The sequence below is a fragment of the Echiichthys vipera genome (assembly GCF_963691815.1).
Source record: "Echiichthys vipera genome assembly, chromosome: 13".
Lineage (NCBI taxonomy): Eukaryota > Metazoa > Chordata > Actinopteri > Perciformes > Trachinidae > Echiichthys > Echiichthys vipera.
The window spans coordinates 13,828,382-13,852,263 of record NC_139838.1 but is presented as its reverse complement, the minus strand read 5'-3'; the positions used below and the strand labels follow the sequence as shown (position 1 = coordinate 13,852,263).

The 23,882-nt window shown below is 41.9% G+C and overlaps 1 protein-coding gene across 4 annotated transcripts; it reads left to right on the top strand.

Moving 5' to 3' along the window:
• The first annotated feature begins 1,100 nt into the window (after window positions 1-1,100).
• Window positions 1,101-22,891, top strand: tbc1d5 (TBC1 domain family, member 5). Of its 4 annotated transcripts, none has more exons than XM_083925474.1 (23): window positions 1,101-1,164; window positions 8,537-8,588; window positions 8,981-9,099; window positions 9,789-9,846; window positions 10,020-10,128; window positions 10,332-10,421; window positions 10,766-10,840; window positions 11,443-11,510; window positions 11,627-11,729; window positions 12,305-12,393; window positions 12,520-12,570; window positions 12,667-12,736; window positions 13,648-13,820; window positions 13,913-14,055; window positions 14,504-14,610; window positions 17,003-17,085; window positions 17,654-17,955; window positions 18,093-18,155; window positions 19,264-19,469; window positions 19,706-19,805; window positions 20,204-20,283; window positions 20,396-20,653; window positions 21,750-22,891. In XM_083925474.1, the coding sequence occupies exons 3-23, from the start codon at window positions 9,000-9,002 to the stop codon at window positions 22,038-22,040; spliced, it is 2,619 nt and encodes an 872-aa protein (XP_083781600.1). In that variant the 5' UTR covers window positions 1,101-1,164; window positions 8,537-8,588; window positions 8,981-8,999; the 3' UTR covers window positions 22,041-22,891. The 4 variants fall into 4 exon arrangements, with proteins under 4 accessions (XP_083781600.1, XP_083781599.1, XP_083781602.1 ...); XM_083925473.1 differs by having other exon boundaries at window positions 20,396-20,713; XM_083925476.1 differs by lacking the exon at window positions 18,093-18,155.
• The last annotated feature ends 991 nt before the right edge of the window (window positions 22,892-23,882 follow it).

Genomic DNA, 23,882 nt, shown 5'->3' with positions numbered 1-23,882 from the left:
AAACAAGATCCATGAATAAGCTTATCAATTATTGAACATATGCATACTTCATACCCTGTATGGTTCAGGCCTTTGCCTGGACAGTTCAGATTGTCATAACTACACTGCAACTTTACCTACTTTTTACATGTATTAATAGTTTTTATTGTCAATGGCCAAATGGGTTTTAACATGACTTGATGAAACGATACATTCCCCAACTTAATGTATAACAGCATCTGGACTGACTTCTATAAAGGATTGGGAACAATCCAAAGGACGTGATGTTTTGAGCAATCCCGGGTCCCTTGTGTCTGGCTTGTCATTTGCAAATTACTTTATCAGTTATTACGAAGCCATCAACACCAGAACCATGCAGCATAGCTAAGTTAAAGCTAGCTGGCTAACCTTAACTTGCTTGCTCGCTACTGTCAGCTCAAGCCTGGAATTAAAAGGGTTTTTTTGTTTGTAAATTAGTAGTTTCTGAGTAATTAGTGTCATAACATGAATTAAAAATGGGCTTAATACATTGTTTGAGAGACTGAACGACTGTATATATCAAAGAATAGCGGAGGTTCTCTGAGGGCCCAGAATTTGGTGCTACACCTCATTTACTATGCTTTACAGACAATTCATAAACAGGTTGTAAAACGTTTTACTGATTGTTTTAACGTCATCCAGTGGCACAATATGTCCTTTCCTCAGCACATCAGGTAAAGCCTTCCAATGTAGCCTACTGTTTGAACTCTGACCTAAAGGAAAACAAAATCAATGTATTTACAACAATTTAACATGTAGTTGTTATTCTATACAATTACTAAATTGACTGATAAACATTATATTTAGTGTCCTGCTGGAAGTAGACATACACAGGCCACAGAGAGTCTTCACAACCTGGAAACCCAAAAGGACGTTTTAATGCCCAATTCAAAACATTATGATTCACTCACCATTTAAATACAACCATAACATTTTCATTTCTGCCCGAACAAAAGCTACATTTGCGGTGTGCATGGTGTTATTTACAGATAGAGTTGAAGTTGCTGTACCCAAAGCCTCACAAAGCTCCCTGGTCACATGATCAGTCAGCTGGTCTTCAGCACATCCGCCTGACCCGCGACTGTTTACAAATCAGCAGACAGTCCGACAGACAGCAGAATGAGGAGTCCTGCGTGAACCAAACAGGTATCTCAACCACACTGGCAAGACCATAGCGGAATATGGATGACTATGTGGCATTACTCACACTTACATTAGCCTGTGTGTGTGTGTGTGTGTGTGTTTGTGCGTTACGTGTTTGTATCGTGTGTGTCGCAAGACAGGCCCGTGCACCGAGGGTCGGTTACAACTTGCTAACAGCCAGGCTAACGTGTCAATGCCCTACCTGCTTCCTGTCACTATGTGGTCATAGTTAGTCAACGTTGACAAATCCGGCGTATCATTGTGGCTTTATTGAACTAGTTTAGCCTTCATTTAGCATTGTTAGCCGAAACAGGATAACCCTTCTGGCTGTCACCATCCGTACTGCGTGAAAGACGGACACTGCGTGCCTTTTACGTGAAAGTGTATATATATTATCATTGTTGGCTTTTTATTATGGCGTCTAAACAGAAGAAAACGTTTCCCCTTTATCGGAAGTTTGCTCGTGTAGTTTACCTTCAACCTATTTCCTCGAGCTGGCCCACCTCTGCCTGACAGATTTAGTGATGCGTTCAGGGCAGTGCAGAGGTTAGGTAACTGCTAGCACCGCCTGTCTGCACGGTATAATGCGGTTTCACCATGGGCTTCACACAACTCTTCACTTCCAAGAGCCAGTTTAGTACAAATATGTGTGCACTAGGGAGAGTGTAGGCTGACCGTCTGCAGGCTTTGTGATTACAGGAAAAGATTCATGACAAAAATCAAGAGCTGTGTTGTTAAGGGACATCTGTCTATTGTGTTGGGAGACAATAGCTGAGCTGTAGAAGGCCCGCATGTGTCTGCATTGACAATATAGTGAGAGCAAATCAGCTGTAGGTCAAGTCAGTGAGGGAGTTTGTGTAACATGCAGAACTTCACAGTTGTTTTTCTCCCTTGTTCTTTTGCACCACAGGTCTTCCCCCTTATTGCAGCCATTCCCAGGCTTTTTTTTTGCTGGTGACCTGTTTGTATAAAACAATGTGTACTTATGATCACTCAGCACCGGTTGCACAACTCTGAGTTGTGAGCAGCTCTAATGAATGGTCCTTTTTATTAGAGGCCTCAAGAGGTAAAATCATCCAGCAATTCACAGAGAAAAAAAAGCTAAGATATGAGAGTAAAGTCTGACAAAATCTTGTTGATCATCTCACAACACCTTATTTTTTATCTTTTGACTCCTTGTGGAACTCTAGGCTCGCTGGTTGGGAACCAGTGCTCTACTTTTTGACCGACAGATATGTCAGATTTCCTCTCTTGTCATCTATTTGGTAATCAACTCAGTCAAGACCAAGCAAGTTTGTGGTGTTTTTCCAAGGTTAAGGTCTCAAGCAAGTTCCCAGCCTCTTGTGGAGCATGTGACTGTGATGGCTCCGGGGCTGCTGTGTGCTGAAGTAGAGGCATGTGAGTTTGTTTAGCTGGGGTGTTTCACTTCAACTGAACTGCAATCTGAAATCTCTGAGAAACAGTTCAAATCAAGTAGAATTGATTTTTTTGTCACAGAAAATCCATCTTCTCCTTTCATGTAGCCTATTAAAAGAAGTATAAAGTGAAAGCCTTTATTGCATAACATCGCTGTACATGTATCTGAATTCTGTGCTCTCTGTGATCGCCACAATTTATTTTCATGACATACTATACTTTTTACATTTTTAATAAGAGGAACCATACGATTTTATAATGACCTTCTTTAAAATTGTCTGTTTTTCACTGAAAATGACGTTCACAAATAAAAGATGTGTACTATCTGTGATGCAACAAAAATATTAGTTTCTCAACTGAATGTAAGGATAAATAATTCCCTTATGTTTTAGTGTTATTTTAAGAGCTTTAAGTGTATTTTGAAGATTATCGGGATACTTTCGTGAATCTCAATGAATTTGGCCAGGATAATCTTGACATGAAATTTTCACATCATCTCATACCAACTGCTCTGTCAATGGTTCATGGAAAAGAAAGATTAGTGGACTAGTTCAGCTAATGACTCATGTTATTATACAAAAATGTAGAAATAAATTATACAAATACTTGATAGAAATTTTCATGCAAGTATTTTTCAGAGCTGAAAACAAGGCTGTAGCCAGTCCATTTCAATGGAGTTGTAATTCAGTCAGATGTCTCTTAATGGCACATCATTTAAGACAGTTTAATCTGGGGTAAGTTTCAGAATAGTTTAGCGTTTGTGCCTTTTTAGGCCAGTGAGCTTGGAGCAGGATGAAGCTTTTCTTTGTGTCAGCTCAACTTGAACATGGGATCTCTTGCATGTGGTTGTCCAGCTGTGGCTACATGAACAAAAGCTGCCTCAGCGTTTCGAGGAAGAGCAAAGTGAATTTACATTTGTCCACTTGGCTGCTGTATTGAGGTGAATCTTGCTGTTGAGCTGATCTATGGCTCTGAAATATTGTAAATATATCCTTGTGATGTCCCTAAAGAATGTGATGCTGCCTGGCTTTGATCAAGTGGGAAATGCAGGGTTATTTATGGTCGTTTTCAGTTTTAATGCATGTTAAAGGTCCCATATTGTGCTAATTTTAAGGTTCATACGTGTTTTGGGTTTCTACTAGAAAATGTTTTCATGCTTTTACTTAAAAAAACACATTCTTTTTCTCGTACTTTGTACCTGTATTCGCCCTCTATCTGAAGCTTCTGTCACTTTAAGCCCCTCCTTCTGAAAAAGCCAAGTGTGCTCTGATTGGTCAGCATTTCCGGATCTTAACCATCTGTGCTCATGGTCTCTGCACCGTCATTGCAGAATTTAGTATAAAAAACTATAAATGATACCTCTCCATACCACCGCAAAAAGTCTTTGGCACACAAGGTAGTATCACTTCTTTCTTTTTTTTAATCTACCATGCTAAACACTAGCCTCGTGAGACCATCCTGATCTTGCAAGCTCCATTGTATTTTACTTGCAGATCAGTCTGGTAATGCAGAGAACATTTGCCAAGCAAACGACCAATCAGCATTGGTTTTGAGGTGGATTTAAGTGTGACAAAACAAGAAGTGACTGTTCAGTGTAAACAACGTGGCGGTTTCGCGGTTGAGATAAGCGCAGCTATCAAGTAAGCTGCTCGCTAACGCTTTTTGCTCTTGGATACTTCTGTTGGAATATGGACCGGGCACCTGTAATTGTGCCTTTTATCTGTAAATTTGCGTCAGATAAACGGCAAATATCCTTTACCGACGTGTTGTTTACTTTCTGAGCTTTGCCTCAAAGCTGTTAGTATGCCATACACTTTGTTGATCTGATTGGTTGATTTAGCCCGTATGTTGGTGATAGATGGTTTATCCTATCAGCAACCAGTATTTGTGCCCCTTCCCAAAAGATCTCCAAATGAGTTCCCAGATGGATATGTTGAGCAAATGAGAATCATGCAAATCAATATATCTGGCGGAGGCAGGTTACCTAAACACAGTACTGGTACAGAAAATAATCATTGAACACATACTAACACAGTTGATTTCCTTCCCTGCTGTTTAATCCCTGCAGATCTCGGGTTGAAAATCTGATCGTCGATCTGCTTTTTTATAGCTTTGATGCTTTCGCTACTACTGAATGTGTATATTGTATTGTATTTTGAATTATCAATACTTTTCACAACCTTAGAATGACTGTAATGTAGCAGCACTTGCTAGCTATACAGTAGTATAGTTGACATCACTACAGTACGTCAGTCCTGACGATTTGTTGAAAGGCACAGTTTCTGAATACGGGCTGTGTGCATTTCTCTGTGGATTGAGCGTCTGATAAAACTAAATGGACGTGAAATGTTTTGTAGCACACAAGAATCGTTGAAGGAAGGGGTTCAGAGCATGGCTGTGGGACTTGACTGTGGTATGCTCCTAGTGTGCTTTACACAATCAAAAACAGTAGTGTCGCTTTTTTTGAAATCATGCTTGAGCCAAAAAGAAAGTGGTTGACAAGTCTTAATGTTTGTAACAAGATAATGTAAGGGCCCGAGTGGCGCTTCATAGGCTGTTGTTGTAAATCCCAGGAACACATATTCTACCTCCAAACAGATGGACGCAGTGTTATTTGTCTGCTCATTTATTTATGCATTTCATTATGTATTGATTTGATTATTTCATGCAAGATTCGTGTTTTGAATTATTGAGGTGTCTCCAGGTGCTGTGGATTAAATTATGCAGAAACTAATTTGCCTTGATTATTATGTAGTAAAGTTCGGGTGTCGTTTTACGTTCAACTCTGGAAAGAAGTAATGAAGGCAGCAAAAGGCTTGGAGAGTCGCTTCAGGCAACACTGTGCGAACACGGCGAGGCCTTGAGTCGTTTACCCGCATCATCTTTCATTCACTCACAAGACATGCCTCTTCAAAAACCAGTGAGAGATCTGAGAAGGCCTTTTTGGAAAGTTTAGAATTACTTTTTATTTTTGGAAAGAAGGAACAATGCACTGGGTGTGTTTGCAGGCCTGTAGGGAAAAATGTTCCTCAAAATATCTTTTGACACTTTGTGCAATGCAAATTTTAGTCAGATAGTGATAATTGATATTCCGGGTGAGATGGCTGCTGTAATATTTGTAGTCGCTCAAGAGAGTTTGATGAAATCTTTCATGTCAATCTTTAAAGTAAAACGAAAACAGGCTATTATTGGAGATACCTATTAACAACATTCCTCTGCCTTTCCCTATACTGTACTGTAGTGTTGGATTAGTTACGATTATTTCCTGGAATAAATCCTTTTCTATGAGGGAAGGGAGAAAAACCCCTCTGACTTAAGGAGAGCATTAGTCTTTGAGGAGAACAGATGTTTCCTACGAAAACAGGCACATACATTATGCATATAAAATTATTTCTATTTTGATGGCATGTGGTGCTGATTTTTGGAGCGGTGTCCCATTCACAATGGTTAATAGGTTTAAGAGATGCCTTTGTTATGTTTTTTCCACAATTAATAAAGCGACAGGAAATGTAATGCCTTGTGGAAGCGTGCTGTTCTGTAGGCCTGTGTATTAGGCTAACCATATTCATAAACGTGGAATAATCACAACCCTGATAAAGAACGGATGAAGAATTGTTTAACCTAGATAGTGATGTCTCTCAGGAAAGTTGAACTTCTTTTCTCCTAGCTGTGATTGTTGGCAAAGAGGCGTTGGCTCAACATTTACCTGCTTCTAACTATCACAGTACAAGTATCTGAGTCAAATCAAAACCCCGAGGTGCAGAATTTAGGGCTTAAACGATTCCTCGAGTAACTTGATTACTCAAAGTCATCCAAGCTTCATTTCATTAATTTAGTTAATGTAAATATACAGCGTTAAACAATGAGCTTAAGCTGGGATCACAGCATCTACAGTGGAATACATGATGGCGGGGATTACAAAGTGGAGGAAGAGAGGGAAAATAGCGAGAGACAAGCCAGAGAAAATGACAGTGTCCAAAGTTTGGAATCATTTCAAGCTGAAACTTAACAAAAACCCTGTCCAGTTTGTCTATTGTAAAACCAAACTGGCTTGAAAATGCACGTCGTCAATGCTTCAGCGTGCAGCAGAACGTATTCAGTCCATGCATCTATCCATCTCCTCTTGAGCGGACATGTCACAAGGTAAAATTAACGTTAAAGGTAATGACAATCGCAACTTTCAACCGGTTCTGCCTCACTGCAGCTCACTAAAAGTTTGTTGCAGCGGACTCGTGTGGAACTTAAGTATGACACCTGAATGCACTAAATGGGTTTAGTTTTTTACAGATAATATTATTGTATCAATTTAAGCAATACAAATGTTTATTTTTTCTAAAAAAAAAAAAAAAGAAGCCAATTAGTTGTTAATTTTAAGAGATCCGTCTTTATTTTCTCTATTGTAGCGACAGTATATTTAACATTGGTCTTTATTTAAGCAGAAGTATTTCTTATCCGATTAATCGATGGAATAATCTTACCTGACTCTCGCCAGATGAATTTCGTTCCGCCTTGCTTCCCTCATCCATCTGGGATCGCTCGACTGGGAAGCGATTTCAGGAGGCTGGGCCTTATCAAAAATCCTTGCATATGATTGGATAAACCACTTGTCTGTCATCTTTATTGAGGGGCTACTTCAACCACTCACATGGAAACCAACCTGTGACGCTGATGAGAGCGACGCAGGGAAAAGCCAAAACAGATCAGCCAACATCGTTTCCACCACCCTGGTGTTCTTTTAAAAAATAAATATTCGCTAAATTGGACAACACGGATGAAATAGCAGCATCGATGTTGACGTCTGCTTCCTCGATACGAGCCGCCACAGTCGTTTCTCCGCTACGTCACATCTATAAAACCTTGCCCAGCAGTCCTCATTGGCCTGACCTTTTTTTGCGGCCCCTGAAATCACTTTCCTAAGGAGCGAATCCAGATGGTGTAGTGGAGCTAGGCTCTTTTTCTGTCTCACTTCGCAGCTTATGTAGGACACAGTTTCAGCGAGCTACTTTTCTTTTTTGAAGTCACTGAGAGTTGACATTTACAAAAAAAATGTGCAAGTTGTGTTGTGTTTAAAGGCATCATGTAGTAGAAGTCCAATGGATAGTTGGCACATAACATTTAGTTTTCTTTTACTGCTTCCTGTTTTCCTTGTTTTGGGATTTTTATTAAAGATTGTGGTATTAACGCTGGAAGAAACATTCCAAAACAATTGGCACTTATATTGATCTAAAATGTAATAAAACTAAATAATGTAATAAGTTGGCCAATAATGTAATAAAATGTCCTGACTGATAATTACATTTTATTCAATAGGAATCACTGTTTGACCCTTATGAAAAAGTAATGTTTCACGGAGGTTGAACTGACTGTTTTGCCTTCACTGCTCACTTGTATAGCGTTAGCCAACTTCTGCAACTTTTTGCCTAAGATCTACTCTGGTCTAATGGATCACCCTTGCATGAGCGATCAGCATGCGTGGGTATGGGTTAATTTCTCATTGATAGAGATTTTCGTTTCATGTATGTTTTTGCCTGATAACAACGAACCACTTGGCATGAATTATCATAAATTTTATGAAATCAGTGTCAAATATTTGAGTACGCTAACATCTATGCGTCATTATTACGGACACCTTACATTTCTGAGAAAATAAAAGGAGAAAAACAAAATGTTGTTTAAAAAAAGAGCCACCTGAAAGGTATTACATTACTGGTAAAAGTGTTATTACATTATCAATCAGGACATTTTATCATATTATTGGTCAAGTCATTACACCACTGGGTTTTTTTTACATTCTCCCACCAGGTTAAGTATAAACTGTACAACATTCTCAGGAAATTATTACATTATTATTTTTTAGCACTTTTACACTACAATGTTTTTTGCCCCATTAATAACCATTTCCCTTATGTCCCTGTGTGCTAAAAGTTTTTAGTTTCATTATCGTTTCTTCCTTTTGCAGAGTCATTCTTTTCTTCTGAGTCTTGGCTGAGGAGAATCACGAGGCTGTGACAGTAAGTCCAGAGATCAAACAGTTCAACTGTGTTTCATGTAAGAAGCAGGGGGGACTTGCAGACTTTGCATGCAACCCTTGGTGGAGGAGTCAAAGATCGGGCTCAGTCTGACACTCCGGCTCAAGTAGACTTAAGCAGTGCAGATGCCTGTCAGCACAAGCCCTGGTCAAAGTTTCCCTGTCAATAGATGTTTGACAGTTAAGAGGGAAGCTACTCTGCTTCATCATGTGGAGTTTTTGGTCGTTTCTGAGTTCAAAAGTCAAGCATAACATGACATAAGATACTCAAAGTTTGGTGTGTAGTTTTTGTACTGTAGTTAATCTGTTCTGTTGCACTATTCTCTTTCTTTCTGTGTTTCTGCTTTCTCTTTGCTCTCCTATTACTTCCTCCAGGTCCAGCTGGGTCGCGGTCATGCAGCATCCCAATTTCGAGACCCGCCACCCGCTCCAGACAGACGAGCAGCAGGAGACGGGCTTCGACCCACTGAATAATTTCAACAAGAACCGCAGCAGTACGTCACCAATCACACTCGACTAGACTAGGATTTATGCTATCAAACATGTCAGTGCCTATAGACTTAAAACATATGGGTGTTCCTGTTGCGTTGGGACTGTTGAATTCCCTAACAGAGGCTCTGACCAGTAACAGACAAGGCATAGAGTAAAAGAGAGTCGCAATAACCTCTAGATAGGAAGAGATGATAGAAAAATGAATTTGGAGCTCACTGTGAAGTGTTAGTCACAGACGTGGCAGGCGACGCCCCCGGGCTGAGGGTGTTTTTGTGTTTTTATGTTGACGTGTGTGAGCGAGAGAAGATGTCGGGGGCTGGTATGTTGTGGAACTGATGAATATTCATGCTGAGTGTCCCTGTGGAACGATCTACTCCTGTAACTAATGTTGATAGACAGCTCTCCGACTTGAATGCACGTTCACCTGCAGGCCAAATTAGACTTATTACCGCTTTACTCTGTCGTCACTTTCCCTGCTTCTGGCCCTTTTTTGCTCCACATGGCTGGAGAAAGAAGCCGCAAAAATAAGCAACGGGTGATTTGGAAGCAGTAAATAGGGCAGTTCCTTGTTATGGTTGTTGTCAAAAGTTATGCTTTTGTTTATTAAGCTTTAAAACGGATTGATATCTAGTTCTACTTCTTCGCACTGGTTGTTCACATCTCCCCCTTGTGGTTGTGTGTGCTTTCACAGGAGGTTCTCTTGACAGCAGCACTTACTCACAGTCTCAGTCAACCTTCCTCTCATACAGGTGAGTGTTTCCAGTATATTTTTGTGTGGGTTTACCATAAACTCTTGGCCCAGATCACTGCTCCAGCCTCATGGTGTAGTCCAGGATGACACATTAGATTGAGCACCGTGCCCAATTTGGGTTGAGAAGCTCATAAATCTCCTCGCCCTCTGCCTCCCCTCCCCTGCACACAGGAAAGAATGGGACGACTTGTTCCTCAACAGTAATTACCTGGCCAGGATCCGGCAGGCAGGCATCAACGGTCGACTGAGGAGCAGCCGCTTTCGCAGCGTATGCTGGAAGGTAGGTGCCAAGTGGATCAAGCAGTCCTATCCAGTTTGATTAAAGTGGCTTTGGCAATTTCCCTGGCGCAGAAAAGCCTGCAGCTTTGGCAGCTCGCAGACCTTCTTTGGCGAAAACAGTGGCCTAGAGTTTAGTTTTGAAAGTGTAAGTTGTCTTTCTGAGTTCTAAGAGCGTGCGCTAACCTGTGCGCTGGCTGTCTGCAGCTGTACCTGGAGGCTCTTCCAGAAGACAAGAGTCAGTGGATCAACAAGACCAAGGAGCTCCGGGCCCAGTATGAGAAGATCAAAGAGACGGTGAGAGCGCCTCTGTGTGGCCGTTTCCACCAGCATGGTGGCACAATGCTCATACAGTCGCTCAGCCAGCGTTGCAGTATCTTTTTATGTTTCTGCAACAGTTGAGCATTGAGGTTTAATAAATATTCTCCTTGGATTTTTATTTGAGATAAGGTAGTCAGAATTCATTGTATTTAATTATTTGTATTATGAATTAGTTTGAAGAACTACTCACTGTTCCAACTACCACAGATATTTAAAATGAAACACAACACAGTCATTTATTTCTGGCAGTGCAGTCGTTTAGGAATGAACTGATCACTGATCTGTGTATGGCTGTTATTTACATTTTTTTGTTGTCACAGCACATCACTAACCCTCGCAAGGCTGCAGGCCAGCAGGACCTGGTGGTCAACAACCCACTGTCTCAGGATGAGGGGGTGAGTGTGTGTGTGACTTGTTTTCATATGTGCATGCAAAATGTTTCCCTTAAGTGTTCCCTCCAGACAATGTTGTTACAATAATTATGGACTATTTCAGTGATTTATTAATGTTGATTCATTAACAGATTTTAAAGTAATTATAAAGCCATTTAATTGATAATGGTTTAGGCAATTAATAACATTGAAAAACTAGCTTTTTTAACTTTTTTTTTTTTTATCTTGCCTTCTTCTTTACCACTTAAGGTTTCACAAAGCGAGATAGTTATAGATATTTTAAGGAAACCGCTAAGGAAATTGTTAGTAAATTAGGGACAAGAAGTTTTAGATGCACTCTTGATACACAAAAGGCAAAAGTGTCTTGTCTGTATTTAGCATGTTAGTCATTTATTTACATCAGAATGGAGTTGTATAATTTCTTGCTTTGAAAAGTTGCAGAAACGGCTTTTTAAATTTCTGTTTTAGGACAGGCTGTTTGATCCATCTGTCCTCTGTTGGTTAATGTTTCTCGTCACTTGCAGAACGGTCACAATCTCCAATCATTGTTGTCACATGGGGCTTCTGAATAATGTTTGTCTTGTTTTTTTCCCTCTCCTGTCCAGAGCCTGTGGAACAAGTTCTTCCAAGATAAAGAGCTTAAGTTGATGATCAAACAGGACGTGTTGAGAACGTCAGTATCACCATTGTTATGGTCACTTGTTTATTATTATGTATTTTTTATACCTAACACCTTTCTTGTGTCAACACAAAGTAGCCAACTCTTCACTGTTTTTCTATTTGCATAAGGTTCCCCGAGATTCGTTACTTCCAGGACGATGATGTGAGGACCAAGCTGACAGACATTCTCTTCTGTTATGCCAGAGAAAATGAACAGCTACTGTATAAACAGGTACGACTCGCACATTGTCTCAACAGCACATTTTAAAGGTCAAATATTGTAAAAAGTTAGAGCAGGTTGAGGTGCTGAATTGTGGTATCAAGATTCTCTATGCACAAAGAAATGCACACAACCCATATTCAAAAACTGTGACTTTAAACAAGCCACCAAGACTTCTGTACGGCTGTGATGTAACAGAGTGCAGAGACTTCTGACCAGTCAGAGCAGACTGGGCTGTTTCGGGAGGGGGGGATCGTGCGTGTGTGCGTGCGTGCGTGCGTGCGTGCGTGTGTGTGTGTGTGTGTGTCACTGCCCGCCCGCCCAGGATGCTCTGACAAAAGAACAAAATGCCTCTGTAACCTAATCATTATCAGTGTCTGTAACAGGTGCCAGCGTGTACAGCGTCTTTTTTTACAAACTGGAAGTGACACATGGCTGGGCAGTGGCTAACTATATCTAAATTAAACCTGTCATCACAGATTAGAGACCTCGTGCATCACTATTAAAGAAAGACTGACCACAAATGAACCATCATTTCTCTCTCCCCCTGCCCTTTTACATTCCACCCTATTCTTCTCTGTCTGTAGGGGATGCACGAGTTGCTGGCTCCCATAGTATTTGTGCTTCACTGTGACCATCAAGCCTTCCAGCATGCCAGCGAGGCGGCAAGCCCCAGGTCAATTCTGTCACCTTTGTTTAAGTGGCCATATACACCTTTTTTACAACTGCCTGTGCTTCAGTAGCTTGTGCCAAAAATATTTCTGTATCTATTTGGGGAATGATCCTTTTTTCTTTTCCACAGTGAGGAGATGAAGTGTCTGTTGAACCCAGAGTACCTTGAGCACGATGCCTAGTGAGTACAATCCTAATATCGGACAAATAACCTGTGTTCATATCCAGAAATGTAATTACCCTTCAAATAACCGTCTGTTTCCGTCTCTGTCTATAGTGCCTTGTTCTCCCATTTGATGGAGACAGCAGAGCCATGGTTCTCCAGCTACGAGAGGGAAGTGAGAAAGGTCAGTTTGAGCTGAAGAGCAGCTTTTGACATTATAATTACAGTAATTAATTGTGCATTGCAAAATAATATGAGATAATTGCGCTATAATGACTGCACAGAAGACATGCCATTATATTTGGTATGCTGACAAAAGACGTTTGACACTTCAAGTTATAATCCCTAAGATTTCCTGGTTGATATAACGACACGTGGTTACCAGGGTAGCAGCAAGTGCGGCTCACTGTGACTGCTGCTTGTTCCATTACTCCCACCAACATTTCAAGGTGATATGTTGTCAGAAAAATTCCAAACATGACCATTGTCTTGTTTTGTAAATGCGTTTTTCAAGAATAATTGTGGTTACAAATGCATGTTGCTTGGGACTGCTTCACAATAAAAGCCATCCCATGTTTTGCCAATTTTTAACTTTGACCTGGCAGCAGTAGGATATGTCGGGTTTACATTTGCAGGGACTTACTAGCTGTGATAAAAGAACAGTGAACATTAATTTCCTGTGAATCCTTCATGCTTAGGTAGGCAATTTGAATCCAGCATGGGAATGGCAGACTCCGCCACTAACAGTCTAAACTACTATACAGTGAGGTAATTATAGACTGTAAATGCATTGAGTGGCTATTGCTGAAAAATGCTGACAAGTATAAAAAAAATGGGGTTTGTTTTTCTTTGGGGGAAAAAACTCACAAAAAATGGTTTATAACTTTAATGAATGTTCCAATATCTAAAAAAGAACAAACTGCACATTTCGGTTTAAAATAAACGTTTGTTCAAACTCAGACAATGTTATGCCTCTTAATGAGAAACCCTGTATTTGTCATTATTGCTCCTTTTCAGCATCTCCAGTAAATGTTGATCATGTGGACCCAGATACTGTTAATGATGAGCTAATTGCGTAATGATCTCCTGCTCCAGGGTAAAGAAGAGATGCTGACCAGCATCCCCTTTGCACGGCCCCAGGACTCGGGGCCTTCTGTTGCTATAGTGACCAAAGTCAACCGCATCCAGGACCAGCTGGTGAAGAAGCACGACGTCGAACTGCACATGCACGTCAACCGGCTTGAGATCGCCCCACAAATCTACGGCATGTCAGTATTTACACCTGTAGTGTCTGTTACTTTGATCCTCATCTGTATACAGATACAGTTACCCTGTCTGTCTCTCTCTCTCTGTCCTGCAGCCGGTGGGTGCGCCTGCTGTTTGGACGTGAGTTCCCACTTCAGGACCTGCTGGTAGTGTGGGACGCCCTGTTTGCTGACAGCATCACTCTGGACCTGGTGGACTACGTCTTTGTCGCCATGCTGCTCTACATCCGAGACGCTCGTACGCTCCTTTTATGACTAAAATCTAATCTAATAATGCCATGTGTTGTCTTTTTAGCATGTCATTTCATAAGAAACACTTAGCTGGAAGAATGTGATTTACTCCGCTTCATTTAATCAGATGGGGGAATATTACTTTAAATAGAATACAATCGATCTTTACTGCCACATGAGGTTGGGGTTTCAGCTCTAATGTCACCAAACATCATCCCCTCTTAAAGTGTCTTTAATTAAGACATCGAATCCCTGCTGCTATAGAAGAGGGTCCCTAATCACAAAACATTTTATCTTAGCTCTAAGTGTACTCCTGAGTGGCACTAAAAGTTATTAGTTAAGAGTAACTTCCATAGACCTACTCTTAAGATGTTTTGTGAATGCGGCCCTTGATGCCAAGGAACCAAATGCATATAGCAGCACTAACATAGCATTTGTTGCTTTGTCTTTTCCAGTCATTGCTAGTAACTTCCAGACCTGCCTGGGCCTACTAATGCACTACCCTCCATTAGGAGACATCAACTCCCTGCTGCAAAAGGCTCTTTTCCTCCGAGATCCTAAAGTAAGCATACAGCCACACTAGCATAAGTAACTAGAACATTATTGACACTGGTGTTACTGTACATGATTTTGTCTCCAACATCAACAGCCATGTGGTTTAGTGGAAGTGTTTGTGTTTGTGGAAGAGCTCCGTTGTGGTATATTAAACACTTCCGTTACGCCTGACCTATCATGAGTTAAAATGGAGAAGAGAAAATGAGAATTATTGACTGGAGATACTGTGCCAATAGAATAGTTTCTCTTGTTTTTCTGCAGAGGTGGGAGAACATGTGCACAAGTTATACACTCACCCACACACACACATAAAACAATGGCGCTGAAATCCTCGGACATCATGCAATGCAGACGAAAAAGTCTCATTGCGCTGTGAAGAAGTGCTTAGGTGTAAGGAGTGAAGTTTAAATTGGCTGCAAATGTTTCAGTTCCTCACACTTCAGTGGTTACATATTAGTGATGTTAAGGCATTTACTGTAAATACATGACGCACAGGTGAAGGTAATGAACCAGCTAATCTGGTTAATAAGAAATGTTTAATGCCTCTATATATCGTATGCAATACCTGAATAAAGCTTTCTAAATCTTGTTAAGACCTGCAACATTTAAATAATATTGGAGATCAAGGTTGGGACGGTTGCAGGCTGACAAACTGGAAACACAAAGTGACCAGAAAATGAGAGGTAACACATTCTGCAAGATGTGAAACATCACAACACAGCTCACTAGGAACTAACTAGCCTGGACACCAAAAGAACCTACCAAGCTCATGTTTCATTTCAGTTCTGGCACTTACATCTGGCCCTTCTCACATGCCGGCCAGCAATAATAGCATTTGCGAATTAGTCTTGCCAAGGCAGGAATACACAGCTACCTAAAAAAAGTCAAATCTTCTCCCCAGACCGATCATTAAAGGTCGAAGGTAAAAATTGAGATGTCCATGTATTTTGAGATAAAAAAAGCAGGTCAATGTGCTATATAAATACTGTGAAGGTATCAAAACTCTCAATTCACAGAGAAACGCACACAGCATGTATTCAGAAACTGTGCCTTTTAACGAGCCATCAGGACTTGGTGCATAAATGCAGGTGCATACGTTTGGCTTTTAGATTTTAACTAGATGAAAGGTATTTGAGCCTTTCTGCCCTCTGCGTATTGGCCCAGTCGGTGTTAGAGGGGGGAGAATTACGAGTCTGAACCTGAACATGAAGAAATGTTATTGCTTAATTATGATAGCTGCAAAACCTTTGGGACTGCAAGACATTTATTCATTCATCTTCAACCGCTTTTCCCTGTCGGGGTCGCGGGATGCTGGAGCCGATCCCAGCTGACATCGGGCGTGAGGCGGGGTACACCCTGGACAGGACGCCAGTCTATCGCAGAGCACATATAGACGAACAGAGACAGACAACCATTCACACCTACGGGCAATTTCAGAGTCATCAATTAACCTGACACATGCATGTCTTTGGATTGTGGGACAGTGAGAGTGAAAACAAAGGCTCGGTGTCAACACCTTAAGAACCTTTCTGCTACTTTGGTGAATTTGAAAATATCCTTAGGGTGCAAAAATATGTTTCAGGAAGTAACAGAGTAAATTTATTTTTCCATATCCTACAGCAGTCAGCATGTTTTTTTCCTATTGCACTTGTTGTGTTGTCTCTCACACACACACACACACGCGCTAAATCTGAAGCCTTGTTCTCTGTCACTCTCGCTTATACAGTATGAAAACCAGCTGTTGTTGTGAGAATACGTTAACTCCCGACGTTACTTGTTGTTTGGCCTTAGCGAACAACTGACACATATCTGTTCCTCCTCCGAATTCACCGTCCCGTACGCTCAAAACTCCACCATGCTCTCTGTACACTACTCTCCTGGGATGAAAAATCCAGGAAGGTGCTGATCCAACGTAACAGTTTTTGTCGTTCGCCCCCCCCCCACCCACAGGTGAAGGACCATGTCACAGCATGTCCACATCACGGTGTGTGTGTGAGACCATCTGTCATCCTTAATGACAGACGGTCAAGAGGGGGAGCAGAATAGAGGCTTGTTGCTCATATGCACTGACTCAGAAACATCAAGGCTCTCGTATTTGCTTGTTTACGTAGTCATGCGTGCACACACTGTCAGAAATGCACAGGTTTTAGGTTGACATGTTTACTCTGTCTTACACGCATGCCAGACATTTTTTTTGTGACTTGTAAATTCGCTAACTGTACTCAATGGGGAAATTGTTGGGTCTATGTAAGTCATAAATAAGTCATAGAGTGTGGTCTTTACCTACTCTGTAAAGTGTCCTGAGATAACTTTTGTTATGATTTGGCACTGTAAATAAAATTGAATTGAAATTGAATTGAATTGCAAAAAAAATAGTTTCTTTATCACTTCTTTTGTAGAATTATCCACGACCTGTCAACTACCAGTTCCAGCAGAACCTGGATTACTACAAAACAAGGGGAGCCGACCTGATGAAGACACGGTAACACACTAAACACTACGGCTCCTCTCACTGAGATCAAAAAGACAGTGTACCCTTTCAAATTGTCCGCGGCCTTGCCGTGCAATTTAACACTTGCATTTCATTTCATTGCAGTTTGAAAATCGTATGACGGAGGCTTGAAATTTGTATGAGATCCATCACAGTGAACACTTTGAGGAATCAAGTAGGAACTGCTTTGAAACTTGGCTTTTTCAGCACATACTGTACAAAAATGGAACACTCGTCTCGTCACCTCTAAATAGAAGAAGCCATTAATGTACTGTTAAAAGCCTCTGCCTGTCATTTTTTTATTCTACAACTCAAAGGATAACTGAATGGGTTAAATTGTTCACTGTGATGGAAACTATTCACACAAGTCTCAAGTCAAGTTGGGCTTCATTCTGTACTGAAATAAAATAGAAACAGAAAAGTGTGCTTTGGAAAAAAGGCAGGAACAAGTATCTGCCTTATTTAAATAAAGGGCTAACACATGCAAAACTACAGGTTTGGTTCTGTCTGTAGGCTTTTGTTTTTCCTTATTCTTCTCAATTTACTTTTGTTCGTCCAGCTCTAGTACAAAAACTGCCCCCCTCAACATCAACAAAGTTTCCAGCAGCCTGCTGAGCTTTGGAAGGAAGCTTATCGCTCCGGCAATATCAGGCGGCTCCGGCGGCGTCTCTCCAATCAACAGTGAGGTACACTCCTCGTCTTCCTCCTCGTCGACTTCCCCCGCGTCGGCGCCTGCGCCCGCCCTGCCCCATCCGCTGGCCGAGCCTCCGTCAGGCCATGCCCTGCCGCAATCCCGGAACACCCAGTCTCAGCACTACCGACTGCTCAAGTCCGAGAGCATGCCTGTCCACCTCAGCAAAGGTGAGCGGCAGGAAACACACATTTGCATTTGTTGTGGCTCTTGGTTAAGTGTTGGAATGAGCTGCATGTACGGATTAACACCAAACGTTGCTTCGGATGCGTATGGCACCATCAGCTTTGACTATCCTGCCTGTTAGATGCAGTTTCAGGTGGAGTGTCTCATGTCTCTCTCCCAGCTCAGACTCAAACTGGCACACAAGGTAACTGCTACCATGGCAACCGCTTGTGTGACACCCCCCACCCCCCTACTCAGTTTGTCCATGCTTATGTCACTGCAGTTGCATGTCTGCACACAGTTTGCAGGTTGTCATTCACTGTCGTTGTTGGGTACATTTCACAGTAAATGGACATTAGTGCTTGGAGCATGCAATAGCAAACTTTGTCCAGCAGAGGGAGATCAGAGCTTGCCACATCAATGGCATCGTCTGCATCTACTGCCATTGACCATGTTCTCAAGAGCGAGCTGCCTGTCTGCCTGTCTGTCTGTCTGTCTGTCTGTCCGTCTGCGCTTTGTTTCCAAGTCACAGTGACTTTAAATGTTGTGTGTGATCTGTTCGAAAGTTTGCCTGTTTTCTTTGCCGCATGGTTTCCTCTCGCCCTTCTTCTGTGAAGCCTCTGAATCATTTTCTAATTATAATCAATTAATAAATGTTTAAAAAAATGTTAAATTGATTAAACCAATTTGTATTTAAGTAATTCATTAATGAACACCATTCACAGACAGCTGGCCAATCAGAGCCCCTGCTTGCCGCTCTGTGGGTTGGACCTAATTTAATTTCAAATCCAAATGGAAATGTCAAAGCAGGAGACAAAAAAATGTCAAAGGAATAGCAATATAGTTTTAAACTTTAATCAGTGTAGCTATTCCATTTCAAATTTCAGTGATTGAGGCATCATTGAAATGCTTATATAATGAATCCATTTATTCTTGCTTTTTTATACTGAGCAATTTCTTGGTTATAATTTTGAAGTCTTTAATTATTCCAATCATTGCACACTCGATGCTTCATGTTCTTGTTGTACCTATCTACTCCTTAATTTAGATATTGAATATTAAAACAACCATTTCATCTCAAAATGTATTTAGCTATATACACATTAAAAGCAGTGTTCCTCTTTAACCTTCCTATACAACAGTATTATGTGACAAAAAAATCTTTGGTCAAGCTCCACTAACTTTTTTCAAGGTTTTTACCGCGTCACCATCAGTGGAGTACCATAGAAGCAGTTATTTTCAATTGGAATGTAAGTTGTGCACATTGGTATTGTGTTACTATTTTGTCTTCTGTCTTTCTGTCCCTTTTTCAGGCCAGAGCTCCAGGACAGTCAGCTCCTCTCCCAGCACAGAAAGCCTCTTCGGTGGGCGGGCTCAGTCTACCGCCTCCCCGCCTCTTCCCCCCTCCAGAGGGAGTGATGTCAGCGCTTCATCTCCGCCCCTCTCCGCCAAGAAGGAGTCTTTCTTCAACATCACTCGCTCTCGCTCCCACAGCAAGACCATGGGCAAGAAAGAGTCGGTGAGTTGTTTCACCTGCTGACTGTTCTTGCAAACATACTTCTTTTACCCTGACCGGCTGTCTACATGTCTTTGTGTCTGTCTTATTCTCTGTTTTTCTCACTTCTCATACATCTTCTCTCACAGTTACAACTCTAATCCCCTCCTCTGTGGTGTTCTTATCCCTCAAATTTCCAAGATTCTTTTTTCTCCCCTCTGCTGCTGTTGTCTCTTTCTGACAGTATGTGTTATCAACAGGAGGAGGACCTCGAAGCCCAGGTGTCATTCCTGCAGGGCCAGATTAATGACCTTGAAGCCATGAGCAAATACTGTGCCAAGATGATGAACTTGCACATCTGTGAGTACAGCAACTACTAACATACACCAGCGGAACATGGTCAAATCTCAATGTTCAGCATTTTATTTAAATAAACATTGACATTTCATGGTTACAAATGCCTGTGCTTTGTGCTTAAACTTAATTTAAACTTCAATTAATTTTGTTGTTTCAATTGATTTATGTTCATTTCACTTAATTATTGTGTTTTTTGCAATGTATTTGTTTATTTAAGTGTTTTATAAATCTTGCAAATTTTATTAAAACAAGAAATAAGTGCACCTGCTTTGGACACTACAGTTTATGGTACAAGGGAATTATGGGATGCAGACCAACACTTGTTTCCAATTTGTTACAATAATTAATTCAACTGATTGTGGGTGTAGCTTGGTGAGTGACTGCTTATTATGTCTCCACAGGTAAAATCCAGGAAGTGATTCTCCAAGAACACCTTCAGAAAGAGGATGAGGTCCTTGTGTCACTGGCTGGACTCAAGCAGGTGAGTCCACATTAATGTCTGTGATGTGTTTCTGTAATTGTACTCTCTTTACGTGTGAATCTTCTCTTTTTTTGTTTCTTTAACATTGACGTTGCGCCCCATAATCTGTCAGATCAAAGACATCCTTAAGGGGTCGCTTCGCTTCAACCAAAGCCAGCTGGAAGCCGAGGAGAACGAAGAGATCGCCATTGCTGACGATCACTACACCTCCACAGCAGCTGCCGAAACCGCTCTGCTCGCCCACAATCACCACGGTGACCACCAACAGCAAGGGAATAGCAGGCGGAGCCGGGACTCTGATCTGGATGGGAGCATGAGCACGGATGAGAAGGAAGAGGAGGAGCAGGCTGTGACCCCACCTGAGCAACAGGTTAATAGTGGCTCAGGGCGCGCTCACACTATCCTCCCGGACCGAGACCCGGACTTTAGGGTACTTGTCCCCCCTCCCTCTCCCCCCCGCGCCCCAGCCCCGTTTGTACTCACACTACCTGGGCCTCGGCCAATGCTTCTTGCTGTCCATACGCCATCACGCCGTAACACGTCACACGCATTGATCGCGTGTGTGTGGCTTTGTTTACAAATCTTTCCATAGACCTCGGAGTTTTTGTGCGTCTTGTCGACTGTTTCTGAATATTTTCATCCGACCAAATCTGCAGTAAACATAACGTGAACCTTTCACCGCCATTGTTGTTGTTGTTAAATGTCCGCGCATGGTCCGTCCTTCTATTTACATGTCCGAACAGGCGCACATAACGCTACTGCCGTAGGGCTCGTGCTCGTGCTCGTACACGTGCGCACGCTCGTGCTCGTACATGTGCAAACGGCTCCGCTAAAGCCCACCTCTTTCAAGCGGGCCGTGGCGGCCCAGCTGGCCCCAGTTGAGCGCGGAGCGGGTGCGCTCACACTACTTAAAGGTACTAGACTTTAGCTGAAAAAACGGTTTTGGCCGCGGCCAAAAGGACAGTGTGATCACGCTGTTAGTCTTCTTTTAGGCTGCTGGAATTGGAGTTCTACACTGTTAGCACCTGTATCAGTATTAACTGCAACACTTGGTTCAGACAGGATTAGTTTTCAGTTGTTCCATTTAATTGTTTGACCTTTGTATCCAGTGTTCAGTATCTTTTAAATCTGATCATTTCCGTGCCAACAAATTGTCCTGTGTGCAAAAATGATCCAATGTGTGTACCACAAGTGTGTTCTTTGCCAGATTAGGCTGCTAAAGCTGTCCCATTAGGAATGAATCAAACACTGAATTATGCTGCATTATACAGCAACTGTTCACATGTTCCCTGGAGTCCAAGGTTTGTTCCATTTGAATACATTGAGCTTTAGGGCCAAACAAGCAGTGGTTATACATCCCTGTTTTGCCTATATTTACTGCACCGGATTAAGTAGGGTAAATCATTTCAAGTAAGAGGTCAGAACACAAGAAACAGACATGACCCTCACTGTCTCCTTTTGCACAGGTGGCGTCTATCCTCGGCTCCGAGGGTAAGAACTGGGACGAATACATCCTTGTGTGCCAGGACGGAGACCTGGCGGCCGCAGAGGGTGGAGCGGGAGGAAAGTCTGCAGCTGAGCGCACCCCTCCGATCAGGCGAGGGCGCAGCCTGGTGCGAATGGAGCCTGAGGGTGCGGCCGGGACCTTCCATGACCCCCTGATGGCTGTCATCACCTCTGGCTCTTCCAGCCCGGACGAGGGTTCCACCCACAGCAAGGACTCTGACTTCACCATCGTCAACCCGAACGACCTGTGAACGAGCCGACCACCACTCCCTCGGGCTCCTCTTGACGCTTGTATCATCATATCCTTTTCAAAGGATGTGATTCCCCCCCCCCAAAAAAAACGACTTTAGATCAGAGGGTGGAATCTGCAGTTTTTGGTGGAGCACCGCCAGAGCTGCTGTAGGCTAAATAAATTGCACATGTGGACTGTGACACTTCCAGTCACAAATACCTTATACTCTCTTTACCTGTCATCTGTGCCACTGCTGTCCTGTCTAAGCTGATGCCGTACGCTGTCTCATTTACCTAACGTCTGTCTCCTCATTGGGTTGGGCGCTGTCAGTCATAATATTTAATTGTAGCGCCCTGCTCTACACAGAGAGGGCGCCATTAAACTGCTTACCCATTCACTACACGATTACTCTCAAGAGTTGGACCTTAAACTGCAATTTCTTTACTGTAATGATTGGGAGCGATACTCTGGTTCTTCTGAATGTGGAGATCTGGCCATAAGTCTGCTTGTGTTATGTCTGTATGTCTATGTCCTTCCAGAGGAAGCTCGCTTCCCTGATACTCAAAAGGAAAGAAGGATGGTGTCCTCCCGCCAGTTATCGAGGACAGCTTTCTCCCCCTCCTAAACCAGTGCCTCTGACCGTTATTCTTCTCTCAACCAAACAAAACCTGACTCTGTGATCTTATTCTTTTTGTTTGTTTCTCTTTTTTTTTTTTTTTTTTTTTAAGGAAATGTTTCTCACCCTAGTTTGCTGGATACAAAATCATAAATTATGAAGTAAGTCTTTTGTGCCCCCCCCCCCCCCTTTTTTTTTTTTTTAAATTGATTTAATGTGGACTTTTTTTTTTTATGACAGTTTTCATTTATCATGTCACAACTGAGCTGTCCTTGTGTCCCGTGGAAACCATGTAAAGCAGCGCACACAAAAGTTCCTCTAGCTGCCCATTCAGCATTATAAACTCAATACCAATAAAACTGCATCGCTCTTGCTACACACTGAAGTTATCGTGCCTGTTTGGGTGCTGTGCTGGCTTTTAAGACATTGATGTAAACTTTTAGGGGGGGTTTTTGTAGGAATATCAGGGCTATGCAGTTGGTACTATATTATATATTACCTTATTTCAATGACAATACCACTGTCAAAGAATACATTGGCGGTATTGAGGTTCAAATTTCCTTCTTGACCTTGGAAACAGCATTTGTTTTATCTCATCCAACAATCTCTTAACAACGTCCATTTAGTAGCCGGTCTGCTTTCAAACATCACACGACTGGTGTGTGTGTTGTTATAGATTTCTATTTTTCTTATTTTAAGGCACATTGTTGCTTTGAGATAACATGCATCAATAGAAATGCTAACACGCTGATGTTTAACTGGTATAATGTTTACAATGTTGACTATCATAGTTTAGTGTGTTAGCATGCTAACATTTGGCACTGAACCAATAAGCTTGAAGATGTTGGGAATTCACTCAAAACCGCAAATGTCAAATCAGACATTCACCAAAGTCTGTAGGATTCACCCTCTGGGGAACATGACCCCCTTTACAAAGTCTCATGACAAGCCATCCAATAATGTTAAAATACCTCAGTCACAACCAAAGTAGTCAACTGACATTGCCATCTTTTTGAAGTGTAATTCCGGTGCAAAAACATCCCATGGTCCTTTTTCGCTACTTGCATACATCAAATCAGCCATTGAGACAGGTATTTTTGTGTAACAACTAGAAACGGAGCAATCCAGTAGTCGCTAACACTGATTAGCTGGGGCAGTATGGTGAAGGCATTAAAACAGCTTTTTTTACCCACTAATGCTGCTCAAAATGAAACCAAACCTCTGCAGCAGCATGATAAGAGTCCC